The sequence below is a fragment of the Stegodyphus dumicola genome, chromosome 7 (assembly GCF_044657685.1).
Source record: "Stegodyphus dumicola isolate Sdum_Otavi_A_Nest chromosome 7, ASM4465768v1".
In the NCBI taxonomy this organism is placed as follows: Eukaryota; Metazoa; Arthropoda; class Arachnida; order Araneae; family Eresidae; genus Stegodyphus; species Stegodyphus dumicola.
In genome coordinates this window covers 121,264,274-121,287,622 of record NC_140774.1, presented here as the reverse complement: position 1 = coordinate 121,287,622, position 23,349 = coordinate 121,264,274, and the positions used below count along the sequence as shown (strand labels likewise).

General features: G+C 32.7%; 1 protein-coding gene across 1 annotated transcript in view; it reads left to right on the top strand.

Annotated features, from left to right (window-relative positions):
* sud1 (Prolyl 3-hydroxylase sud1) overlaps window positions 1–23,349 on the top strand; it is a 43,638-nt gene that overhangs the window by 4,690 nt on the left and 15,599 nt on the right. Inside the window, exons 3-7 of the mRNA XM_085820768.1 lie at window positions 9,728–9,876; window positions 9,960–10,006; window positions 12,309–12,409; window positions 13,617–13,730; window positions 22,397–22,488. Coding sequence (XP_085676894.1) covers window positions 9,728–9,876; window positions 9,960–10,006; window positions 12,309–12,409; window positions 13,617–13,730; window positions 22,397–22,488 — 503 coding nt within the window. The remainder of the gene's footprint in view (window positions 1–9,727; window positions 9,877–9,959; window positions 10,007–12,308; window positions 12,410–13,616; window positions 13,731–22,396; window positions 22,489–23,349) is intronic.

The following is a 23,349-nucleotide window of genomic DNA, read 5'->3' as shown; positions in this document are numbered from 1 at the left end:
TATATATGCTGAAATCGAGATGAGGTGAATATTTTTACAGATTTCCAAGAAATATAGTTCTCAGTTAATTCATATCTCTTAGACCAGGGTTTCTTAAACTTTTTTTCGGTTGCAACCCCTTTTTATCACTGAGATTTTTTCGTGACCCCCAGGACCCCATAATATTTACAAAAAATTTGTGGGACCCCATAAGTATTGCACAAATCCGACACACGCATGAGTGAAACTGTTAGTTTTTACCCTGTACTGTAATATACTATTGCAGTTTTAAGTCATTAACTTTAATTTCTAATTTTAAGACATAGAACAATGTTAAAATTTTTAATAAGTAACAGATGAAATGACAGCATCATGTGCAAAGCAAGGAAAATGAACGTTTATATTATAAAAAGAATGCGTCGAAACATTTTCATTTTTTTCTTTGTCTGTAACTACTAAAATTTTAAGCTATCCCCTGCTGCAGGTCCCGCGACCCCTAAAGGAGTCTCAACCCACAGTTTTAGAAACCCTGTCTTAAACCAAGAATTCACTGCTAAAGCTGAAAGAGGTGAATAGGTTCTGTGCTTGTAGTGTGAATAATTTTATTCAGCTTGCTACTCCAAAATAAATTAAAGAAAGTCCTGTAACATGATGTAATTACTAATAATTTGATAACAATGTATTGCCAGATATAGTAATCAATCTGGTAACATCTTTAATGCTTACTTCAGATGCATATTTAACTAAAGCATGGAAGAATTATAGCATTTTCCTACTTCTGAAACTTGGAAAAAGCTGTACAGAGCTAGAAGATTACAGGTCTGTTAGTTTCATCACAGGTATGGTAAACTATCAGAGTAATTCATTCTCTGACGATTGAATTCCATCTCATACTACTGGACATAATTGGTAAAAATGTAACACCAGTTGCAATTATAATTACATTTTAAATTATGATTAGACTATATAATTACGATTACATTATAACTGTATTACTGTGATGCAATTATTTTTTAGTTACATTGTAAATGTACCTTTGTATATCTGCAATGTAATTCTATTTTCAGTATAATTCGAATTAAATCAGAGAATTAAAATTTTCCACAGTTAGGTCACTATTATTCGCTGCACAAATTTTGCATAGTGGCAGCACTTGCTGTGGGCTGCTTCAATATTATTTCTGTTCTCATTCATCCAATCCTAAGTTGTGGTTTTACTTACAAATATTATATTGCCAAGATAAAATTTATTTTTTAAGTAGATACCATACCTGCTGTTTGAGCTGTAATAAATCACAAGTACCGACAGATTTAATTATAATTATATGTACAGGTGTAATATAGCTGTGATTATGATTTTGGCATATCTACAGTTACACTGTAATTAAATTAATTGCAATTAAAGTAATATTATAAAAGTGTGTTATAATTGCATTTACATTTTTATTCAAAAATGAATTAATTAAATTCTAATTGATTATGCCTAACTGTGCATCTGGAAGAATAACATTGATTTAGAAAGAAGCCTTCTACTATCAAGCAGCTTGACAGAACTGTAAAAGTTATATTAATTGCTATTCATGATGAAAGATGCTTTACATTGTTTATGCTAAATATGGTGAAAATATTTGATTGTGTCTAGCTTAAGTGTTTAAAACATATTAACTGATTCATATAACCATTAACTAAAAAGTTATATTCTTTAACTCGTTTCTTTGTTTAAATACTAACTGTACTTTCACCATTAGACAAATTTCTGTTTATTTCACTGTAAGATTCATCATAACAGATGTCTAACAAAGATCTAGTTTAGGTTCTGTACACTATTTATAGTATGTTACAGACTTTTCAAAACTGACAGAAGATTATATGCTTGCATGTTAAGCTGGTGATCCTGCTATAATGAGTCACTACATCTGGCCCACATCATCACGCAAGTTCAAAGAAAGTTATTGAAAACTGATAAATGGTTTTGCTTGTGGAGGGTCTGCACCACTGTGAGCAAATCCAATCTTCTTGTACAGAAACATGAACTTCTTGCTTCAATCACTGACAAATTTCAGCTAGCAGAGGCATCAAGTGAGTTGCATCTAAGTTATTTGGGGTTAATATTAATTAAAGACTGAGCTAGACTCTGCATATTAAATGAGGCATTAACTAAGAAAACTATATCATTCAAAGTATATGGCTGCTTGTTGCTCATGCATCTAACTTGGATGCAAAAAGCCTTTCTAGAGCTCAATTATTAGTCCAGTTATATCTAGTCCAGCCTAGAATTTCACCTGCAAATAATAAGTTACAAATTGATTAAAATTGCTTTCTGTGAATTATAATGCACATTATCTGCATCAATGTACAGCTAACCAAATAGCAGTTTGCTAAAGATCTGATGTACTAAACTCTGAAGTACTTAGAAAGTCAGAATTATTATAACTGAACATCAGTTTTTCTAGTTCTAGGTAGTCTCTAGTACCAGATAATCTAGTGACATTAAATTATTCTTTTGTTAGACTATCTAGCAGCAAATCAGGGGTTAATCTATATTTTATGGTGCCTTTTGGATTATCACCAAGTTACTGTATATTTATCGCCAAACTGTTGTTTCATTTATGGTAACGAGAGTAGTTGAATGTTATGGAAACAGTATTATGATGTGATTGGTTGCATGATTACTGTGAATTTGACTGATGAGAAAATATTTGTAAGGGCTTATTTCTGCATTGGATGTCAGTTAGGAAGTATGCTGCATATTGTGTGCTTTGCATCATAAAATGGCTGCCGATGGTAAACTGGGTGTTTGGTGGTATAGAATGAGAGAGCGGAAGTGGTTTTTTTTTTTTTTTTTTTTTTTTTTTTTTTTTTTTTTTAAGTAGTTGAAGACAGAAGAAAAGAAACTTTGTTGGGTGTAATTCAATGGAATTTTAAGTACAAAGGAAATGCTTATGGTCGAATGTAAAGATTGACTTTGAATGGGTTTGTCGAAAGAAAGGTTCAAATGCTCTCCATATAAGGCATCCCATTAGAAAGCAAACATGGTTTTAGGAAAGTTTTTGGATGCTGTTAAGGAATTTTGTGTGCCACAGACTGAAGACACAGAAATTTCTAAATAAGGTACTAAGTGAATATTTCCTTTATATAGTGCGTAGATGCGATAAGATGTATTTCCTTTTTAATGTTATTTCATTGTTTGATTTAAAATGCAGTTTATTGAGATGATATATTTTTTTGTTTGTCTCGAGTGTAGAATTGTTTGTTCCTTCTATTTTTAAGTGAAAATAGATCAATGTGGATTTGGTGGTCGTGTGTGCTTAATGCATGATATAATTAAAGAAAATAAGAATAGACAATCTCCTATAACAAAAAATATATTACATACTAAATTACAATTTAAATTACATTGCAGAGATCAACACAGAGCTCGGAACACAGTTAGCGTTGCGTACACTTGTCTGCGTTGCGTACACTTGTCCGACATTAACTAAGAAAACTATATCATTCAAAGTATATGGCTGCTTGTTGCTCATGCATCTAACTTGGATGCAAAAAGCCTTTCTAGAGCTCAATTATTAGTCCAGTTATATCTAGTCCAGCCTAGAATTTCACCTGCAAATAATAAGTTACAAATTGATTAAAATTGCTTTCTGTGAATTATAATGCACATTATCTGCATCAATGTACAGCTAACCAAATAGCAGTTTGCTAAAGATCTGAAGTCTGAGTGAGTAAAGATGTCGCTTTGCTGCTCCGATTAAGAACTGGATTTTACACGTGGCGCCATCTCATGAATAGAAGTTGAAGTATCTGTCGGAACGCCACAGTACTCCCCCCCCAAGTACCATCGGTACGTTATAAGTACTTTGGGTTAAATTTAACCTTTCTTCCAGATCTGGTAGTTTTAGGTTGCTCTTTAACGGGATGTAAGCTTTCTTCCGGGAGTGATGTTGATGAGGAAGTTGTTGGATCTTGCATTAGAAATGCTGGTTTGAGACGATCGATTCCAATCACTGATTGTTTGCCATTGCAGATGATGGTGAAATGTTTCGTTGTTCGTTTGACAACTTTGAATGGACCATCATATGAAGGTGTTAAAGTTGGCTTAATTGCATCGTTGCGCACGAATACGTGCGAAGATGTCTCAAGCGCAGGATGTACAAAATAGCTTGGCTGGTTATGCGAAGATGCTGGGGTTGGCGAGATATTGCTCATGGTCTCACGTAAACGTTGAAGGAATGTTGGAGGGTCGATAACTGGAGTAGATTCTGGGTGAAAGAATTCACCTGGCAGACGGAGGGTTGCACCATATAACATTTCAGCACAAGTGCTACCAATGTCTTCTTTGAATGCTGTGCGAAGACCAAGCAAGACTAGGGGTAAGGCTTCTGTCCAGTGTGTGCTACTGTGGCACTTCAGACCTTGTTTGAGAGATCGGTGAAAGCGTTCCACCATCCCATTTCCAGATGGATGGTATGGTGTTGTGCGAATATGGCGAATGCCAAGAAGAGAGGTGAGGGATGCGAACAAGTGACATTGAAATTGTCGGCCTTGGTCAGTAGTGATGGTGGTAGGCATGCCAAATCTTGAAAGCCACTGGGAGATGAATGCTCGAGCTACAGTTTCAGCGGATATATTTTCAATAGGAATGGCTTCAGGCCATCTTGTGTACCGATCAATACAAGTGAGGAGGTAAGTGTAACCATTTGAAGGAGGCAATGGGCCAACCAAGTCTAAGTGCACATGATCAAAGCGTCTTGCTGGAAGGTTAGATTGTTGAATGGGGCTGTGAGTGTGACGGGATACTTTACACCGTTGACATCTAATACATGAACGAGTCCATTCTGTGATGTCTTGATTCATTGCTGGCCAGACAAATCTGTCTTCGATCAGCTTTTTGGTGGCACGGATTCCAGGATGTGCCAAATTGTGCAAGGCATTAAACACTTCACGTCTAAAATTGACAGGAATATAGGGACGTATTCTATTGTTCTCTATGTCACAGTAAATTTTAAGCGTTGGATCAATGTGCAGCGGTTGTAACTGAAGGGAGGTTTGTGGATTTGAGATTAGGTTCTTGAGTTCCTCATCATGCAATTGAGCTTTTGCAATTTCAGAGAAATCTGGGGTAGTGAGGTTGATATTGTTTACCCGAGACAAGGCATCAGCGACACAATTATCAGTACCAGAGACATATCTGATATCTGTACTAAACTGGGCGATGAAATCCAGATGTCGAAGCTGACGAGGAGAACATGAGTCAGAGTTTTTCCTAAAAGCGAAGGTTAATGGTCGATGATCGGTGAAAATGATGAAGTCGTGTCCTTCCAAGTTGTGCCGGAAGTATTTAACAGCACAGTACACAGCAAGTAGCTCTCTGTCATATGTGCTGTATTTCCTTTCTGCAGTAGTGAGTTTTCTGGAAAAGAATGCCATTGGGGAAAGTCCTTTAGTGGTATGGGCTTGAAGCACTGCTCCTATGGCCGTGTCAGATGCATCTACCATTATAGAGAGCTGATCACTAGGTGAGTGATAAGAAAGTGTGGCTGCATTTGCCAGATCGTGTTTGCATTGCACGAATGCTGCAGATGCAGATTCAGTCCAAGGGACAGCTCGTTGATCGTTTTTTTTTGCTATTCTTCAGAAACTCATGTAGGCAGGCTTGTGTTTTTGCAGCATTTGGCAGAAAGCGTCGGTAGAAATTTAACATTGTTAGAAAACGCTTCAGTTCAGAAATGGTTTGGGGCTGAGGTAGGTCGTTAATTGCTTTGACTCTTTCCGGTAAAGGTTTAACTCCGTTCTGGGTGATAAGACATCCAAGAAAGGAAACTGACGGTTGACCAAGTACACATTTGGATGGATTTAGTTTTAATCCATGATCTTTAAGGCGAGTGAAAATCTGACGCAGATGTTTAAAATGTTCTTCCGCATCTGTAGATGCAACCAGGATATCATCAAAATATGGGATGCAGAAATCGAGGCCAGACAGTACTTGGTGTATGAAATGCTGAAATGTTTGGCCAGCATTGCGAAGGCCAAATGGCATATATAAGTACTCAAAGAGGCCAAATGGTGTAGTCACTGCGGTCTTGGGCACATCTTCAGCATGCACTGGGATCTGATGATATGCTCTGGCAAGATCGAGGGTAGAAAATATGTTTGTTCCATGAAAAAGATGGGTACAGTCTTGGATATGTGGGACTGGATATCTGTCAGGGACTGTGACGGCATTAAGTCGACGATAATCTCCACAAGGCCGCCAGTCACCATTAGACTTTTTAACCATGTGAAGTGGACTGGCCCATGGACTTTTAGATGGGTGAATGGTTCCCTGTGCTAGCATGAATTCAAATTCTTTGCGAGCAGCTTTTAGCATCTCTGGAGAAAGACGACGAGGCTTGGAAAATACAGGTGGGCCATGTGTTTCAATGTGATGATACACTTCTGGCTGATGAGTATGCTGCCCTGACTTGGATGGGTTTAAAATGTCAGGGAATTCTGCTAATAACCGATGAAACCGTGTGCTGCCCGATAAAACACTTATGTTGGTAGGTACATTCGATATGTGAGAAGCTTGGCCCTGTGATGTCAGCTGAGTTGTAGCATCAATTAAGCAATTATTCTTGACATCCACTAGAAGGTGGAAATGTGTCAAGAAGTCGACACCAATAATTGCTTGAGTTACATCCGCAATAATAAAAGGCCAGTTGAAAGTCCGGCGCAAGTTTAAATCAAGTGTCAATAGTTTGGTGCCGTAGGTTGCAATTTGGGTACCATTGGCTGCATACAGTACAAGTTTATTAAGTTGTGAGCATTTGTTTTAGTTCTCGGGAGCACTGATATGTCAGCTCCAGTATCTACTAGAAAACATAACTGAGTTGAACGATCAGCCAGTACTATTCTGTCGATGTGGCGGACATTCTGTTGGCCAGCAGAAGACCGCCCATTTAGTTTCCCACTTGTTCAAAAGTGCATGGAGGGGCACACTTGCGAGCTTGAGAGCCAAAATGCATATGATAAAAACATATGCCACTTGTGGGTTCTTTGTACTGCGTTCGAGTATTAAGACGAGATGGACTCCTGCTTCGGGCACGAAATTTATTACGTGGGCCCTGATTTGATCGATTGTATCTCCGTGAAGCATGAAGACTTGCAGAGAGTTCAGATACTTTTTTTGTCAATTCAGCTACTTTTTGTTCGAGGGATGAACTGGAAGGTGCAGCATTAGCAGCACTGACATAAGCTGGAGTAACAAGTTCATTAATTTTGTCAGCCATTGCTGCTAAACGGGTTAGATCTTCATTGGAAGCAGCAAGAATTATTTGTATGTTATTAGGGAGACGCAAAAGCCATAGTGACTTCAACAAGTCGTCACTAAAATGGCTTCCTGCCAGATCACGCATTCGTGACAGCAAGTATGAAGGTCGCTGATCTCCAAGTTCAAGTCCTTGTAGTAAAGTACGTATTTTGGAAGATTCACTTTCTGAATAGATTTCAATGAGCCGCTGTTTCAGTTTGGAGTATTTATCACAATCAGGTGGTTTGTGAATTAAGTCATGCACTGAATTCAGAATATCAGACTCAATTGCTGCAACTACGTGGTTGAATTTTGTAGAATCCTCACTAATGCGAGCGATAGAAAATTGTGCTTCGATCTGAGCGAACCACAATGAAGGATTATTTTTCCAGAAAGGCGGTGGCTTCACCGCAACGCGTGTGATTTGTGGCTCTGGTGGAATATCGTCGGGCATACTGATAGATAATTTTCACTTTAAATAATAAACACTTAACAGCACAAATATTGTAGCATGAAGATACACTATTGATATTTTACCATGATAACAATAAATATTTTAACCATGCAGAAAAAATTTACGTAATGATACACACACAAATAATACAGGGTCAGCAATTACACACACAAATAATATTTTACTGAAATGCATTTGAAAAGAAACCCTTATTTGAGAAAAAATGATGCATTAATTTTGTATTGCACACACACAAAATCACCACTTCACACTGCTAAGGCACTTTCGAAGGAAAAAAAGGAAATCACTCCTGTAGCACATGGGAAAAAAATTCACTACTTTCGAACACTGAGGGAAGAATTTTGCCGTAGCACGTTGCAGAAAAATTACTGATGTAGCACATTTAGCGAAAATCACCATGGTATCACATTTGTCACAAAAGTTGAATGATCGAAGAATTATTGCACTACTGGCGAAGTCAGCGGAACGGAACAGATCACATTGATGATTTGCTGAAGCTCCTTGTGATGATATGCACGACTTTGAAAAAACACAAGCAATATATATCAATACATCTAGAAATAATTGAAGGGGTACGTTGTAGCATACGTTTAATGTCCATATTCGTTGTTATTTTTAGTCAGTTCTTCAGAATGCCTTGGATGCACGTGGCTTAGGGTCATTGAAAATCCATTCTCAGTAGCGTGCTCAGTCAAAAGGTCACCACTTTTGGTGGTCGTGTGTGCTTAATGCATGATATAATTAAAGAAAATAAGAATAGACAATCTCCTATAACAAAAAATATATTAAATACTAAATTACAATTTAAATTACATTGCAGAGATCAACACAGAGCTCGGAACACAGTTCATGCTAGCGTCGCGTACACTTGTCCGACGAGAAGTCTGAGTGAGTAAAGATGTCGCTTTGCTGCTCTGATTAAGAACTGGATTTTACACGTGGCGCCATCTCATGAATAGAAGTTGAAGTATCTGTCAGAACGCCACATGGATATGGACATGGTCAAGTCAGTGCACAATGCTGAGTTGGTGTAATTCTCTGTTTTTTTTTTAAGTGAAAATAAATTGATGTGTACATGGACACTGAGTTTGTGCAATTCTTTGACTTGTTATTTTGGTTTTGTGTCACGGCCAATGCCTCGCTGGCCATTTGCCAAAAATCCCCAATTTTTGGCATGGAGCACCCTTAAATATATTTTTACCCAAATCAGGTTTCTTTTTAAGTAAAAAAAAATTGCTTAAATTTTTGCAGGAGATGCTGTTTTGTATATATATATATATGTATATTACATTGTATATATATATATATTACATTGTGTATATATATATATATATATATATATTGTATATATATATATATATATATATTGTAAAGAATCTTGTATAGATTTTAGATCTTAATTATGCATTTTATTTATTTTATGCTATGCTTTCCTTGCATTGCTATGAGCTAGAGCAGTAGCTGTTTATTATATTAGCCTTTTGGTGCAATACTGGAATATTCTGATTAGTCTATTTTAATCTTCAATCTTGCAGTCAATCTGACTCAGTATCATGTGTTAATTTTGTCTTTTTCTTTTTTTTTTTTTTTTGTTTTGTTTTGTTGTTGTTGTTGGTTTCTTATTTACACGAACCAAATGATTTCCTACTATTTTATGTTTCCTTTCTGGCCTCCCATTTGAGAAAAACATCTACCAGGCACACCACTTTTAAATACCCACAATGGGATCAACCCAGTGAATGAGTAATAGCTTGATTTAAGCTAAGATTTTATACAAATTATATGTATCAAATATTAGATAGAAAGTGACATTCATTATGATTGGAAATACTAAGGTATAGATGTTTTTAATGTCAAAATAATTCAAAGTTAAATTTATGTGATATCTGTAAATGATCTGAATTATAGAATGAGATTATAAACAAATTTTTAAAGTTGTTATCTCTTGGAATTTCATCGAGAATTTCATCTAGAATTTCGTTTCAGATAATGGTGCAAAGATTGTTAATGAACCATTTACATGTTGTGTATTACCGAATTTTATAAAATCAGATGATTACCTCATCAAGTTGAGAAATGATATTAGTAGACTGGAAATGGATGATAAAGTGAATGATTTATATCAGTTTAAACAGGTGAGATATTTGCTCAGGTTATCACATTATATATCTTTTATAATACATTCTCAACTAATATATATATATATTTTTTTTTTTAGTCGAAAGACTTAGGGAGCTGTTTGAGTCAATCTGTTTCTGTACTTAAGTAAGTATTTTGAAATAAAGTTTGAGTATTTTTGCCTATTTCATGTATAATTAATGAGATGTATTAAAATGGGAAAAAAATTACTGCATGATGTTGATGCTTGTATTGTGTATTTGTATGATTTCAAGATGATTATGGTCCTCTTATTCACCTGATTTGTGGTTTACATATTTTTTCTCGTGAAGGAAAAATTTGTACAAATAATCCACACATGTTAGAGAATTAACGAGGAACATTATAATGGTGGTTAACAACAGCAGTGACAATTGCTGCTTAAAGTGGCTCATACAGAATAAAGCTCATACATACATTAATGGAAAGATCTGTTATTTCAAGTATATGTTGTAAAGATGTGGTTTGATATTGCATTTGTATAAGAAGACGGTGAACACTAGTAATTGTATGTCTTGTAGTTTAGGCATTAAACCAACACATTTTACTTTCTTAACTGTGATGCACATGACAGAATCTTTCATTATATAGACTTTTCAATAATATAGCAAATCGATATATAATTGATTTGCTTATTACCAGAAAAAAAATATTATCATTGATTTAACTAATGTATATGAGTATTATATTTTTATTAAAAGGTATATTCATAAAATGAAGCATTTTTATTTGCTTCTTTACATTTAATTACACATTGTTTATTTTTTATTTATTTATTTCTGATCTCCCTCTCTTTTCTAAATAGCTTTTCACTTAGGCTGTACCACTTCTAAATTTAGAAATTAAGTCTTGCCTATGCTAGAGTTTGAAAGTATACTTTAGGCTTCAGACTTAATTTTAATCCTGTGATAACTTTTAATAAAAATATAATACCCATATATATTTTTATATGGATTCTCAAGAAAGTTTTAATTAGTTATTTTACAAAATAGCTTTTACAGGAAAAAAATTTGATAATATGGAAGAAAAGGGGAGAGAGAGAAAAAGTGTTTTTTAATTTTTACCTTGTGAGAGAAGTATCGATTTAGAAGTCTTAAAAAAGGAACATCATTTAAACATAAAAGAGAAAATTTTATTATTATTTTTTTAATATTAAATTGTTCTGTGTTTCTGCTTCCCTGGAAAATACCAGAAAGCCACGAAAAATTTAAAAATATCAACTTTAAAAAAAAAATTGGAATTCCCCCCCTCCAATGGCAGGTGCTTGCCTATAATGGCATTGGGCACTATTAAGGCCAGAAGTGGTGTCTATTTTATTGTGGAGGCAACTAATAGGCAGCCACCGTTAGTCTTATGAAGGGACAGACAATTTTGCATCCATGCCTTCTCCGGGATTTAAACCCGGGCCCTTCGGTTCGCAGTCAGGAAAAATTGGAAATTCAGAAGTATTTCCAAGAAGTCAGTGAAAAGAAATACAAGTAAATTCTCTTGGATAATAATAATAATGGTGATAATGCAGTTATAAATAATAACGAATAAATAAAGATTGATGCTATGAGTGTTTGAGTGGATTAGACTACTGAACACTGGTAGTTCAACAAGATTCTTATCTTAGCAAAATGGCTGGCTGTGTGTTTACATTTGTATCTTTTCCTATGTATCACATTTCCTGTAGGAAACCTTTGTAATAAATAACTATAATTATAAAAATCCTTTTCCCCCACCTTTTAGCACCTTTTAAAGCACCATGGCAGTAATACTTATTATGAATTATGTGCTATTATAAATTTCTATTCCCGAAAAAACAGGGAATGGTGTTAAATGTGGGAAATACCCATGTTGAGTATTTCTTTTGATTTTTTTTTCCTTTAAAAAAATGAGAGCATTAGCATTTTTTTAAAGTAGCTTAGATATATGTTTCTAAATGTATTTTGCTATGATGAATAAGATAAATTTGATTTTTACAATATTCTTAGTTATTTTGTTATATTTTGTGATAAATACATAGATTGTTCATATGATAATTAGTTTAGCATGTTTGGTTAGAGAAATTATTCATTTTAGTCATGAAGAGACATGTAAATTAATAGTTAAATTTGAGAAATTTTTTGAAAATATATTTCTGAATTTATATTATTCTATTATAAGTTGTGTTTTAAAAATTCACGTTTGAAAACTTATCATGTGCAGTTGGCTTTAGCAATATTTGTATACAGTTCTCAAAAATTTTAATTAAAATGATATCTTGAATAATTTCTGATTGCATACAAATTTTTCTCATGCTAATACTACAGAACAATCTTCTCAATTACATTTGCCTTCCTTTTAAAGACTGTTTTAATTTCATTTAATATTGATAATTAATTAGCAGTAATTTGATTCAGAATTTAATTTCTTTTTCCCTCTATAGAAAATTGCTATATGAGGATTGCTTGGAATGGATGAAAAAAGTTACAAACATAGATCTAATGGATAAAATTGATATGTCTTGCTCTCTGTATTCTTACACAGGTTTGGATTTTTCTATTTTTTAATTAAAATGTTTCATACTTGCAAAGTTTAGCAAAACAAAGATTTTTAATGTTTTAGTTTTTAAACTCGCTTTTGTTTTTGTAAAACTAGAAGTTTTAAATTACTGAAATTTGTATAGGTTATTTAATTAATCAATGGAATCCTTTTCACTTATGCATTCTTAATTATATGTGTTTATTTTCATAATTAAAAATAGCATTTTAGTGGCACTGTCTAAGAAATAACTAACTAAAAGCAGTACTGCACTGTTATAAAAAAATTTGTATTATTTATTAGTCTACAAGTCATTACATGATAACAGACAGTTTTATTTTATAAGCAATGAATTCATTTTAATGCATAACCTTTCATTATGTAAATTTATATAATAATTACATAAATAAAATCTAGAAATATTTAATAGTAATATATTTTTTCTCATCTTTTAGTAATTATCATTAATAATTTTCAATTTCAAACAATTTTTTAGAATTTAGTAGCTATAAAGGGCAAACTGTTGTTTATGTAGACAAGCTTACAAATTATAACATAGTAATGTATTTTTTCATCTTTTAGTAATTTGTAGTTAATAATTTTCCATTCCAAATATATGTATTATATTCAGTTTGCTGTAGTTACCAAAAATATTCATTTCGCTGTTTTTTCCCTTGAGAATAATATATATATATATATATATATATATACAATATACTGCTAATTAGTGTTATTTTGTATCATATCATCATTTTTTTTTTGTTCTTCTACCCAGAGTACCTATAGGTATTAAGTGAACAATAATTATTATTGCTGTTATTATATGTAACATGAATGTATGATATTTATACAATAAAGCTCCTAAATATCTGACATTACATTTATGAGGCTCATGAATATAATGCTGTTGACAGTGATCATGAACGTTATGATGTGTCTTATTTTAACTTAGATTAAAATAAATATTAGTTATCTTAAGTTATTAGTGCTGATTTTTTAGCACTAGTAATTTTTGAGTGCATGATTACTGTTGGAACAGAGCAGTTCTAGGCATATTGTCAAGTGAAAATAGTTCTGGTGGTAAATTGTTCATTCATGTGATGGACTTACTGAAGAGAATTCAAAAGTATATTCTCATTCTTTTTATTTTTAGCTGCTTTAGTGTTTAGTTAAGGCACACTGTAAAATATATTAGTTATTTATTGTCTTTTAGATCACTTACTTTGCCATGATGATGAGCTAGAAGGCAGGAGAATAGCTTTTATTTTTTACTTAGTTCCAAAATGGGAAGAAAGTGATGGTGGAAGATTAGATTTATTTGCAAATGGTGAGATTTTCTAATTTATAGATTTTACTATAATGCAATTTATAGCAGGTGTTTGCCCACCAGCGGCCGAGCGGTAAAGTCGCTGAACACTGGTAGTTCGGTCCGAGGTTCGAATCCCGCGAACGGGCTGGCTGCATGGGCGTTTTCGTGGTTTTCCCCATGTGTAACGTGTATACGAGCCAGTTTCCCTTAGAAAGTCCTCCACGAAAGGCATCCCTCCCCTTAGGCAGATAGCCCTAGTGTGCTTTGCCATAACTAAATACACCACACCTATAGCAGGTGTTTAGTTATGTAAGTGCATTTATGGATTAAAAATGTTTTTGCTTTCCCTACAAATTAAAAAAAAAATATTTTAAATTACAAAATTTAATTATCTTGAAAATGGACCAAAATTATCATTTTAAAATTAAGGGAGGGAGAAAGGCATTCTGGACCAAATATGTTGTGTGTGGTTGTTACTATTAAATTTGATGCGGATGGTGCTGCTGTTATGAACGCAGATTATTTTTATTTTATCATGCGACTGCTTGCACTTTGGTGACGAGAGTAGATGATTTTGTTTTCTGCTGTTATTCATTTCGCTGTTTTTTTCCTTGAGAATAAAAAAAAGTAATTTCATACAATATGCTGCTAATTAGTGTTATTTTGTAAATCATCATCATCTTTCCTCTGTCCTTCTACCTGGAGTACCTATAGGTATTAAGTGAACAATAATTATTATTGCTGAACTGACTGTTGCTGACACATTTGAGAAACATGTTTCTGCTACTTCAGTTAAAGGTAAGTAATCTGTACTATTTTCATAATGGACTTGAAATAAATCATTATTAATAAAAGAAATGAGCCACTAAAGGAAATTCTACTAATTTGAAAGATAAAATAAACTCAGACATTGCTAACACAAATAGAGCAAAAATTAAACTTTTTTTTTGGGGGGGGGGAACAAAAAAAAACGTAATAATTTTAGATGTTTCATACATTTTTGATAATATTTATATAACATGTTAAGAAAAGGAATGTTGAAAAATTTCAAACAGTTCACTTGGATTTAAAATGACAACATTCTTGCCATGATAATTTTAATTCAATTAGTATTAAGCATGATACTACTGAAGTAAAACTTCTGAATTTAAATTTACCTACCTTTAGTGGAAGTTTTACATTTAGCGACCTTTCTAAGGCTGGTGTACTTAATAAATTATCAGATTCTCAAAGGCTTCAATATTTAAAAGCCCATGTAAGGCTTTAGCTCTAAAATTAATTCAAGCTATGCCTATTTCAGATTCATATTATAATTGCTTGGGATTTGCTCAAAGATAGATTTTCAAATAAATGAAAACTGGTAAATGCATTAATTAAGAAGCTTATTATGCAGCCAAATATTTTTGATTCGGTGGATGTTATTTAGATTCTCATCGACATTAATAATTCGCTAAGTGTATTAGAACAAAATGTTGAAAGCTTTGATGATACATTGATAATTCATTTATTTGTAGAAAAATTGGATAAAAAATGTGTGCAATTGGTATGAGGCAGTTAAAGGCTGATCAACTACAAACATTAAATGAATTACATACTTTTTCAAAAGAACGTGTTAGAACACTCCACAACAGTAAAACCATTTTGAAGGGAAGAAAGATAAATTTTTAAATCACATCATTGGTTAGAAACTGCTACAAATTATCCTTATTGTAAGAAAAATTATGACTTATATAAGTGTGTTCAATTCAGTAAGTTGCCTGTTTACAAGAGATTCGGTTTTGTGAAATTTAACAAATTTTGTTTTAACTGTTTATCTACTTGTATGTTCATAAAGTTAAGGCTTGTACAAGTAAAAGCTTGAGCAGATACAAAACATTCATCATAATCATCATTCTTTACTACATTTTACGAAATCTCAAGATGCTGTTTTACCTGCTTTTTAATAATAATGAGTAACAAATATGCTGTTTTACTTGCTTTTAATAATAATGAGTAACTGTTCATAATAATTTCAATCAGGTAAACTCTAAATTTGCGAATAGTGGAACTATAAACAAACAGGTTTTGTTATGCATTGCTGTAATCAGAGTTCATGATTCAGTAGGTAATTTCATACAATGTTGATTCTTATTGGATTCTGGCTCACAGGCAAATTTTATTACTCAGAGCTGTATTTCAAGAAATTGTATAGATAGAATAAAAAGGCAAGAATCCAGATATCTTGCCCAGGATCAGCTGCATCTGAAACAAATGAACTGAAGATTACCCCCCCCCCCATTTTGGTTCAAAACCTTCCTTTAAAGCTTTTGTTTTAGTTAAAGACAAGGATTGTGGAAACTTACCATACATACATGATTACCATCAAATATTGTGAACTCTTTCAATGATCTAGTTTTGGTAGATCATACATTTCATGAATCTGCTACAATAGATATTCTTCTAGGGGTCAATGCTTTCATGTCACTTGTTTTGGGTGAACCAATTAGATGAAACCAAGAATTCCCAATAGCTGTTTGTTCGAAATTAGGTTGGATCATTTCAGGAACAGAATTATTGTGAACTCTTGCATATCATTAAATAATTTTAGAGTTAAATGCTGAGGAATTAGTTAAGACATTTTAGACTCTCAAAACAATCCCAGAAGAAATTGTTCTCATTAAATCTGAAGCAAATTGTGAAGAATATTTTAAAAAACTCTCATAATGGAGACAATGCAGGTAAATATGTAGTAAGATTACCATTCAAAACATCACTATCAGAATTAGGGGATTCAAGAGAATTAATGTTGAGGAGGTTTCTACTTTCATGAAATAAGTTAGTTGGCAAAAATGAACTGTATAAATTATATACGGGATTTTTTTATGAATATTTGTGTTTTTAACACATGGAAGTCATATCTGGTTCTGAATCCGTTCCTCCAGTTGTTTATTACTTACCTCATCACCTACTAAATTAAGATTTGTATTTGACGCATCAGTAAAACATGCAACGGATGTTCTCTTAATGACCCGCTGTACATAGGCATTAGAATTCGTCCAGAATTATTTGAAATTCTCATCCAATTTAGAACATATTCTATTGCTATCTGTGGTGATATAGAAAAAATGTAGATAAATTCATGTGCATCAAGAAGATACAAACTTTCAACACATTCTTTGGATAAATCATGTGACTGAACCAGTTCAAGAATATCAATTCTTATACGGAACTTCCCTTGCACCATTCTTATCAACTTGTTTTCTTCTCCAGTTAGCTTTAGATGAAAGGATTTTTCAAGGCTTTGGAAGTATCATCTAATGTACCTGATGTGTTAGAAGAGCTGCCACAAGAACTCAGAGAAAATGCTGTTCAGTTGGAAATTTTCAAGGAACAACCAAGGAAGGTGTTGGGAATAAACAGGCATCCCATACACATTTGATTTTAACGTACTGCCTTCTGTAATTTGCATTGTCACTAAAAGAAATGTGTTGTCTAAAGTTGCAAGACTCTTTGGCTGGTTAGCCCCAGTTATTAGTTCTGCAAAATATTTCAAGACTTGGGGAGTGACAAGCTAAACTGGGATGAACCTTTTAACCCACAACGATCGCCGATTCAGATTTGCCTTCCTGGAGACTTAAATTTGCTTAGTAAATTAAAAATTCTTAAAATGATTTTAATTACTAATTTTCATAAGATAGAGTTACACGTCTTTCGTGATTCATCCGAGAAGGTGTATTTTGCAGTTATTTGTGCTAATCTTTTTCTGAAGAAGAAATTTAAATGTTATTGATATGAGCAAAAGGGAAAAAAAAAAAAAAAAAAAAAAAAAAAAGTTCCATTACTTGAAATGCAATTCTTAACAAGACTAGAATTGTGTGCTGCATTATTGTTAGCAATCTGCTCAAGGAAGTGATAAAATGTTTGAATGTTCTTGCTAGTAACTGTTTTGCATGGTCAGATTCTACTATCACCTTATTCTGGATTGCCCTTGGCTCACAGAGATGGATTTCTTTCATAGCCAATCAAGTGTCAAAAGTTCAAACCATCATTCCTGAGGTGAAATGTAATCACGTTCAATGAAAAAATAATTCCGCTAATTATGGTACTAGAGACTTACAACACAATGAATTAATTGATTGTGATCAGTGGTTCAGTGTACCTTCCTGGTTATAGAATTATTATCCAAAATCTGCACCGGATGGAGAAATCGACATCCTTTCTTTGCAAATTTTCATCTTGGTCAAAATTATACTGTAGCGTTGCTTATTGTTTAAGATTTATCAACAATTGTTTGAAGCTCATTTCTAAGATAAAAGGATTTCTTGTTAGTGAAGAACTTAATAATGCAAATTGTATGATAGTAAAATCTTTACAATATTCTGAATTTCCTGACAAAATATCAAGCTTAAAGAATTGGAAATCTGTGAAATCGAACAGCTGAATAATCTCCTTAAGTACATTTCTTGATGAAAAAGGAATTATTCATGTTGGAGAATTCAAACATTTTGGAAAATCAAAGGCATTCCATGCTTATTGCTCAAAAACATTTCATTTCTAAGCTTATCATTAGACATTATCCCAAAAAGTATTTGCATGCCTCTTATGCACTTTTACTTTCTATAATACAACAAAATTTTTTGATTGTCAATGCTCAATCTGGAATAAGTAAAGTCGTTAAAAATTGTGTTGTTTGCTGTAGATATCATGCTCAAGTTGCAAGACAAAGAATGTCTGATCTTCCATTGTCCAGAATAACAAATTCACAAACTTTTTCTTGAGTTGGGATGGATTCTGCCAGCCCATTCATTATAAAACACAAAGCAGGCCATGGAAAAAGGGCTTTCAAGTGTTATGTTTGTATTTTTGTTTGCTTTACCACAAGAGAAGTTCATCTTGAAGTCACTGAAGATCTTTCTTCTGAGGCTTGTGTGGAAGCATTAAAATGGCTTATAGCCAGGAGTGCAAAACCAAGGGAAATATTGAGTGACTGTAGGATGAACGTCAAGAATGCTAGCAAAGAAATGCGTAAGGCTTTCTTCTTATGTCAATGAAATTAACATCTCCATTCTTTTCTGACTTCAGAAAAGGAGAAATGAAATTTCAAGCCTTCAGCCGCACCATATTTTGGATGACTTTGGGAATTTGCAGTAAAATCACTGAAGTATCATCTTTGAAGATCAGTGAGAGTGATTCTGACTTATCCCAAATTCGTGACCTTGATAACATAGGTTGAGGCATGTATTCAAGGCCTTTGTATCCATAATCTGATGATACAAATGATATTACTATTCTCACACGGGGCACTTCCTAATTGTACATTTCTCATATGGAAAATTTAAAACAGTAAAAAAACATTCTTGACTTGTGGAAGGTGAAACAACTCATTTCTGAAAATGTTTTGGAAAAAATGGAGCCACGAATATTTCTGAGTTACAACATCGAAATAAGTGAAAGAAATCTCAAGAAAATTTGTCTGTAAATGACTTAGTCCTGATTAAAATTACAGCATGCGCACTTGGCAATTTTACATGAGCATGCGTGCATAGTATTTTTTATGACATCTGTTATTTTACTGTTTTTGGCACGAAAAATGACAGAAATGAGGGAATATTGATAATAAATTGGTTAAGAAATAAAATATTAATCTTATTATTGCAAAATACAAATGATATCACATTCAAATATAAGTAAATTATTTTTTAAGTTCTTACGTTAGTGAGATGGAAATGCAATGATGTATTTCATTATAGAAAATTTTAAATTTATTATTTAATAATTATATTTTAAAATCGAAGCTAATTTTAATATTCATCAAAGACAAGTATAGACAATAAAAAAGGAAAACACCTTGGTAGGAAAAAAAGTAAGTTTAACATAGTTAGTTAGTTAGTTAGTTACTGGTTAAAAAAACGCACTTTAAACTAACTTTAATGTTTTTATTTATTTCTAAAAAATAGAAATAAAAGCAAATAAGGAATGGAAATCGCTATTGTTCTCCCATCCAAAGGTTTCCTTTTCTTCATCAGATAAATCTTGAAGAATCCGAGCAAAATCAGCTGGTTGCATATATTTTTTTTGCCATGAAAACCGATATAAAATTTACAGAGCCAAATATATTCACATTAAAACAATACATGCCAATTAATAACACAAAATTACAAAATATTTGAGAAAAAGATATTTTCCGAATTTTAAAACACGACCATGCGTGTGTCGTAAATTTTATGAAAAAACTGCCACATAGCACAAAAGCCCACTTAAACAAAAAAGTCAAATGACTTTCTGTTGGCACATTCCATGATGTGGGGAAGGGTAGAAAGGAGGAATAGAAATGACCTACAGATGTCTCAGCTTCGATATGGAAAAATGTGCATTAAAAACTGAATTTGTCGTAAATTTTGCGCATACGCGCGTGCTGGAAGTTTAAGGAAGAAAACATACCACCTCTTCAGTCTAAATTTGGTAGAATAATTCATGTGTATCCCAAGCTGGATAACAATGTTTGAGTTAGTAAAATTCGAACTGCCAATGGAAAAATTAAAAGAACTGTTACTAAGTTCTGCATTTGCCTGGCAAATACCGTGAATTCTGAACTTTTTAGAACATTGGCTTATTACACCTTTTAGTTTTATTATTTTGCAAGTTTTTCATAATTTGTCCCTAATATTTTTATAATTTTCATGTCATTTTGGTTTTTGTCTTTGAAGCTGTTGGTGTACTTCAAAGGGGCATGGTATGTTATTAAATTTAAGTTGATACAGATGGTGCTGTCATTACCAGGGTAGTTTATTTTTATTTTATCACTTGACTGCTTATGCAGTGACCAGAGTAGATGATTTTGTTTTTCTGTTATTCATAACATATATATATATTTTTCGGCTTGAGAATAAAAAATGCAATTTCATACAGTCCACTGCTTATTAGTGTTAGTTTGCATTGCATGGTCAGTAGTAAAAGTCTGTATCTATGAGCCTGAAAATTTTATCGAGTTAAACTTCTGTAATATTAAAATGTAAACTTATTAATTATAACTTTATTTTTCAGGCTCTAATTATTTGTAGAGAAAGACAAAAAGAGAGGATTTAATGAAATAATAACAATTTTATGAATGTTCATGAACTTACAAGTTTTGTATTGAAAACAAAAATTGTGGAACAAAACAATTATATTTACTTCTCTTTTCATGTATACAGCATAAAGTCCGAGGTCCAGAATCATCAAGACTTCAGCTATTCTGGATTTTGAAAATTTCTAGATTTTAGATCACCATTTTAAATCTAGTAAAATAATATGTAGACATGGCAACACTGGGTCTTTTACTTATTTTTTAAGTAGGATAGGAAAATGCTAATCCCCCACACCCATTCAAGCTAAAAGTATAAGAATTGCAATATGAATACAATGCCATTAAATGTGTTGTCATTGACCACCATGTGACTCCCTATCCAACAGGTATTTGAAAGTGACATGCAGAAATATTAGTTAGTTTGAAGGAGAATCACATTTAAGGCACACCTGCTTCATTTTTTTTTTTTTTTTTAAATTTTATATTCTGCATTCCTAGACTTTGTAGATTCCCCCTTAAGCTGGTGGTCTGGAGGTTTGGATTTGGAACTTTGTAATATATTAAAAACTACTTAAATATTCTTTTTTGTCACTCTCTTCTTGTGGGAGGCAAATTTGTTTTATTTCATCCAGGAAGCAAAACTATTTCATGTGGCTTGATTAGCATACACATTCCTACAAATAAAAACTGAAAGTGTTTTTTCTCCTTTTACCGGAGCATGTTATTTCATATCATGCTTCTGATATCTTTGCTATTATAGGTGAACATGCTTGTTTTTAGATCTTAAGAAAGAAGTTTGGGGTATGTTTTCTTTCCTCCTCCTTCTTTAATCATACTTTCATATTTAATTTCATCCATATCATTTCCACCAGCAACAAATATCGTTCTTTCAAAATTCCTGCATCTTGAGTTGCAGACCCTGAGTACTCTGAATTTAACCCTGGCTCATTCCTGTGCAAATGGGCTGCTGACTGCATGGTTGTTTTTTATGGTTTCTGCATGTATAATATGAATACAAGTCAGTTTTATTATAAAGTCCTCTACAGTGGCATCCTACCTGTTAGGCAGATAGCTGTCATGTGCTTTACTACACACCAGTACAACCAATCTCAAAATTCCTAATGCCAATCAGTTACACATTTGCTACTCATTTTCAAATGATGCACAATAAATTCACTTGAAACATTCTGCATCTAGCAATATGTTTATAACAATATCTTAATTAAACTTAAATTTCACCTACAAAAGATCATATACTCTTCCTGATACTATGCCTACTATCATGATTATTCTTATCAGTTGTTATCAAAAACATGACTGTGCCACAGCCATCAGATATCTTTTTTCTTCCGTGTTATTTTATTTCATTCTCATACTGTCGACACAGATAATTTTTTTTTTGGCTAGTAAGCCAATTTTAATTAGTTACAAGCTATTAGTAACTTTTTAATTAGTGAATTTTTCGTTAAATGATCAGTCTTTAGAAGTAAGGTGAAAAGCAAGGGGCAACCTGTATGAAATATATTTTTGTCATTGAATTAATATGTAAATTAATATCAGTTAAATATAATAAATGAAATGATTTTTAAAAAAATTTTGTACTTATAGTTCCAAAATTATATTCATGCATGTTTTACAGATAATGGTCAACCAACAGAAATATGTACATCATTTATACCATTATGGAATAATTTCATATTTTTTGAAGTTAGTCCAGTTTCTTTTCATCAGGTAAAATATTCATACTATTTTTTTATTTATATTATAAAATAAACAATTTGAATTTGATATGTACAGATTTAATACAGTTTTAAAAGGTTTAATTTATGAATTAAAAAACTGTCCTAAAAATTAGCAAGTTATTATTTTTTGTCAAAATAATATTTTTTGTTTTAAAGATGTGTAAATAATTTCCTTTCTGTAGGTTGCATGTATGTATCTGCTGTGTCAGAACTTACGATAGAATAATTTTAAATAGTTACTTTATTATAAGTTCATCATCCAGATTTACGAAGCATACACTGCATCATTTAGTAAAATCCATGAGTCATTCACAAAAACCAGCTTAACTCACAGTTAGGTAAGATTTCTACACTGAATGAATTACATATCAATTAAACATAATGTGTTTACAATTTTTTTGAATTATTAAGTAAATTTTGAAAATTACCTGTTATTATTTAAAAATTAATCTCAGTTTACCGGCCTTTCTGTAGTTATTTAAATATTATTTATAAATTAGCATGTGCTGTTATCAAACCTTATTTTTAAACAAAAATTGTTGTTGGCTAGTGCAGCCACCTAGTGAGGCATTTCTTAAATATTTGTGTGTCCCAACATTACTCTCTTATGGACAATGTAAGTTCAAATTAAATACAAACTTTAAAGAGGGGGTGGGGGAGATACAAACCTCTTTCACCTGTCATTGGATGTAACACTAAATTATCTTCAAAGGAGCATTCTCTGTATTATCTATGTTGATAATTCTGTGAACCACACCATTGATCCTAATGTTGAAGAAGATCACGTATCTGCTGCATAAGTGCATATCCACAGTTCGAATAGGCATATCTTCCATATTAAATAAGTGCA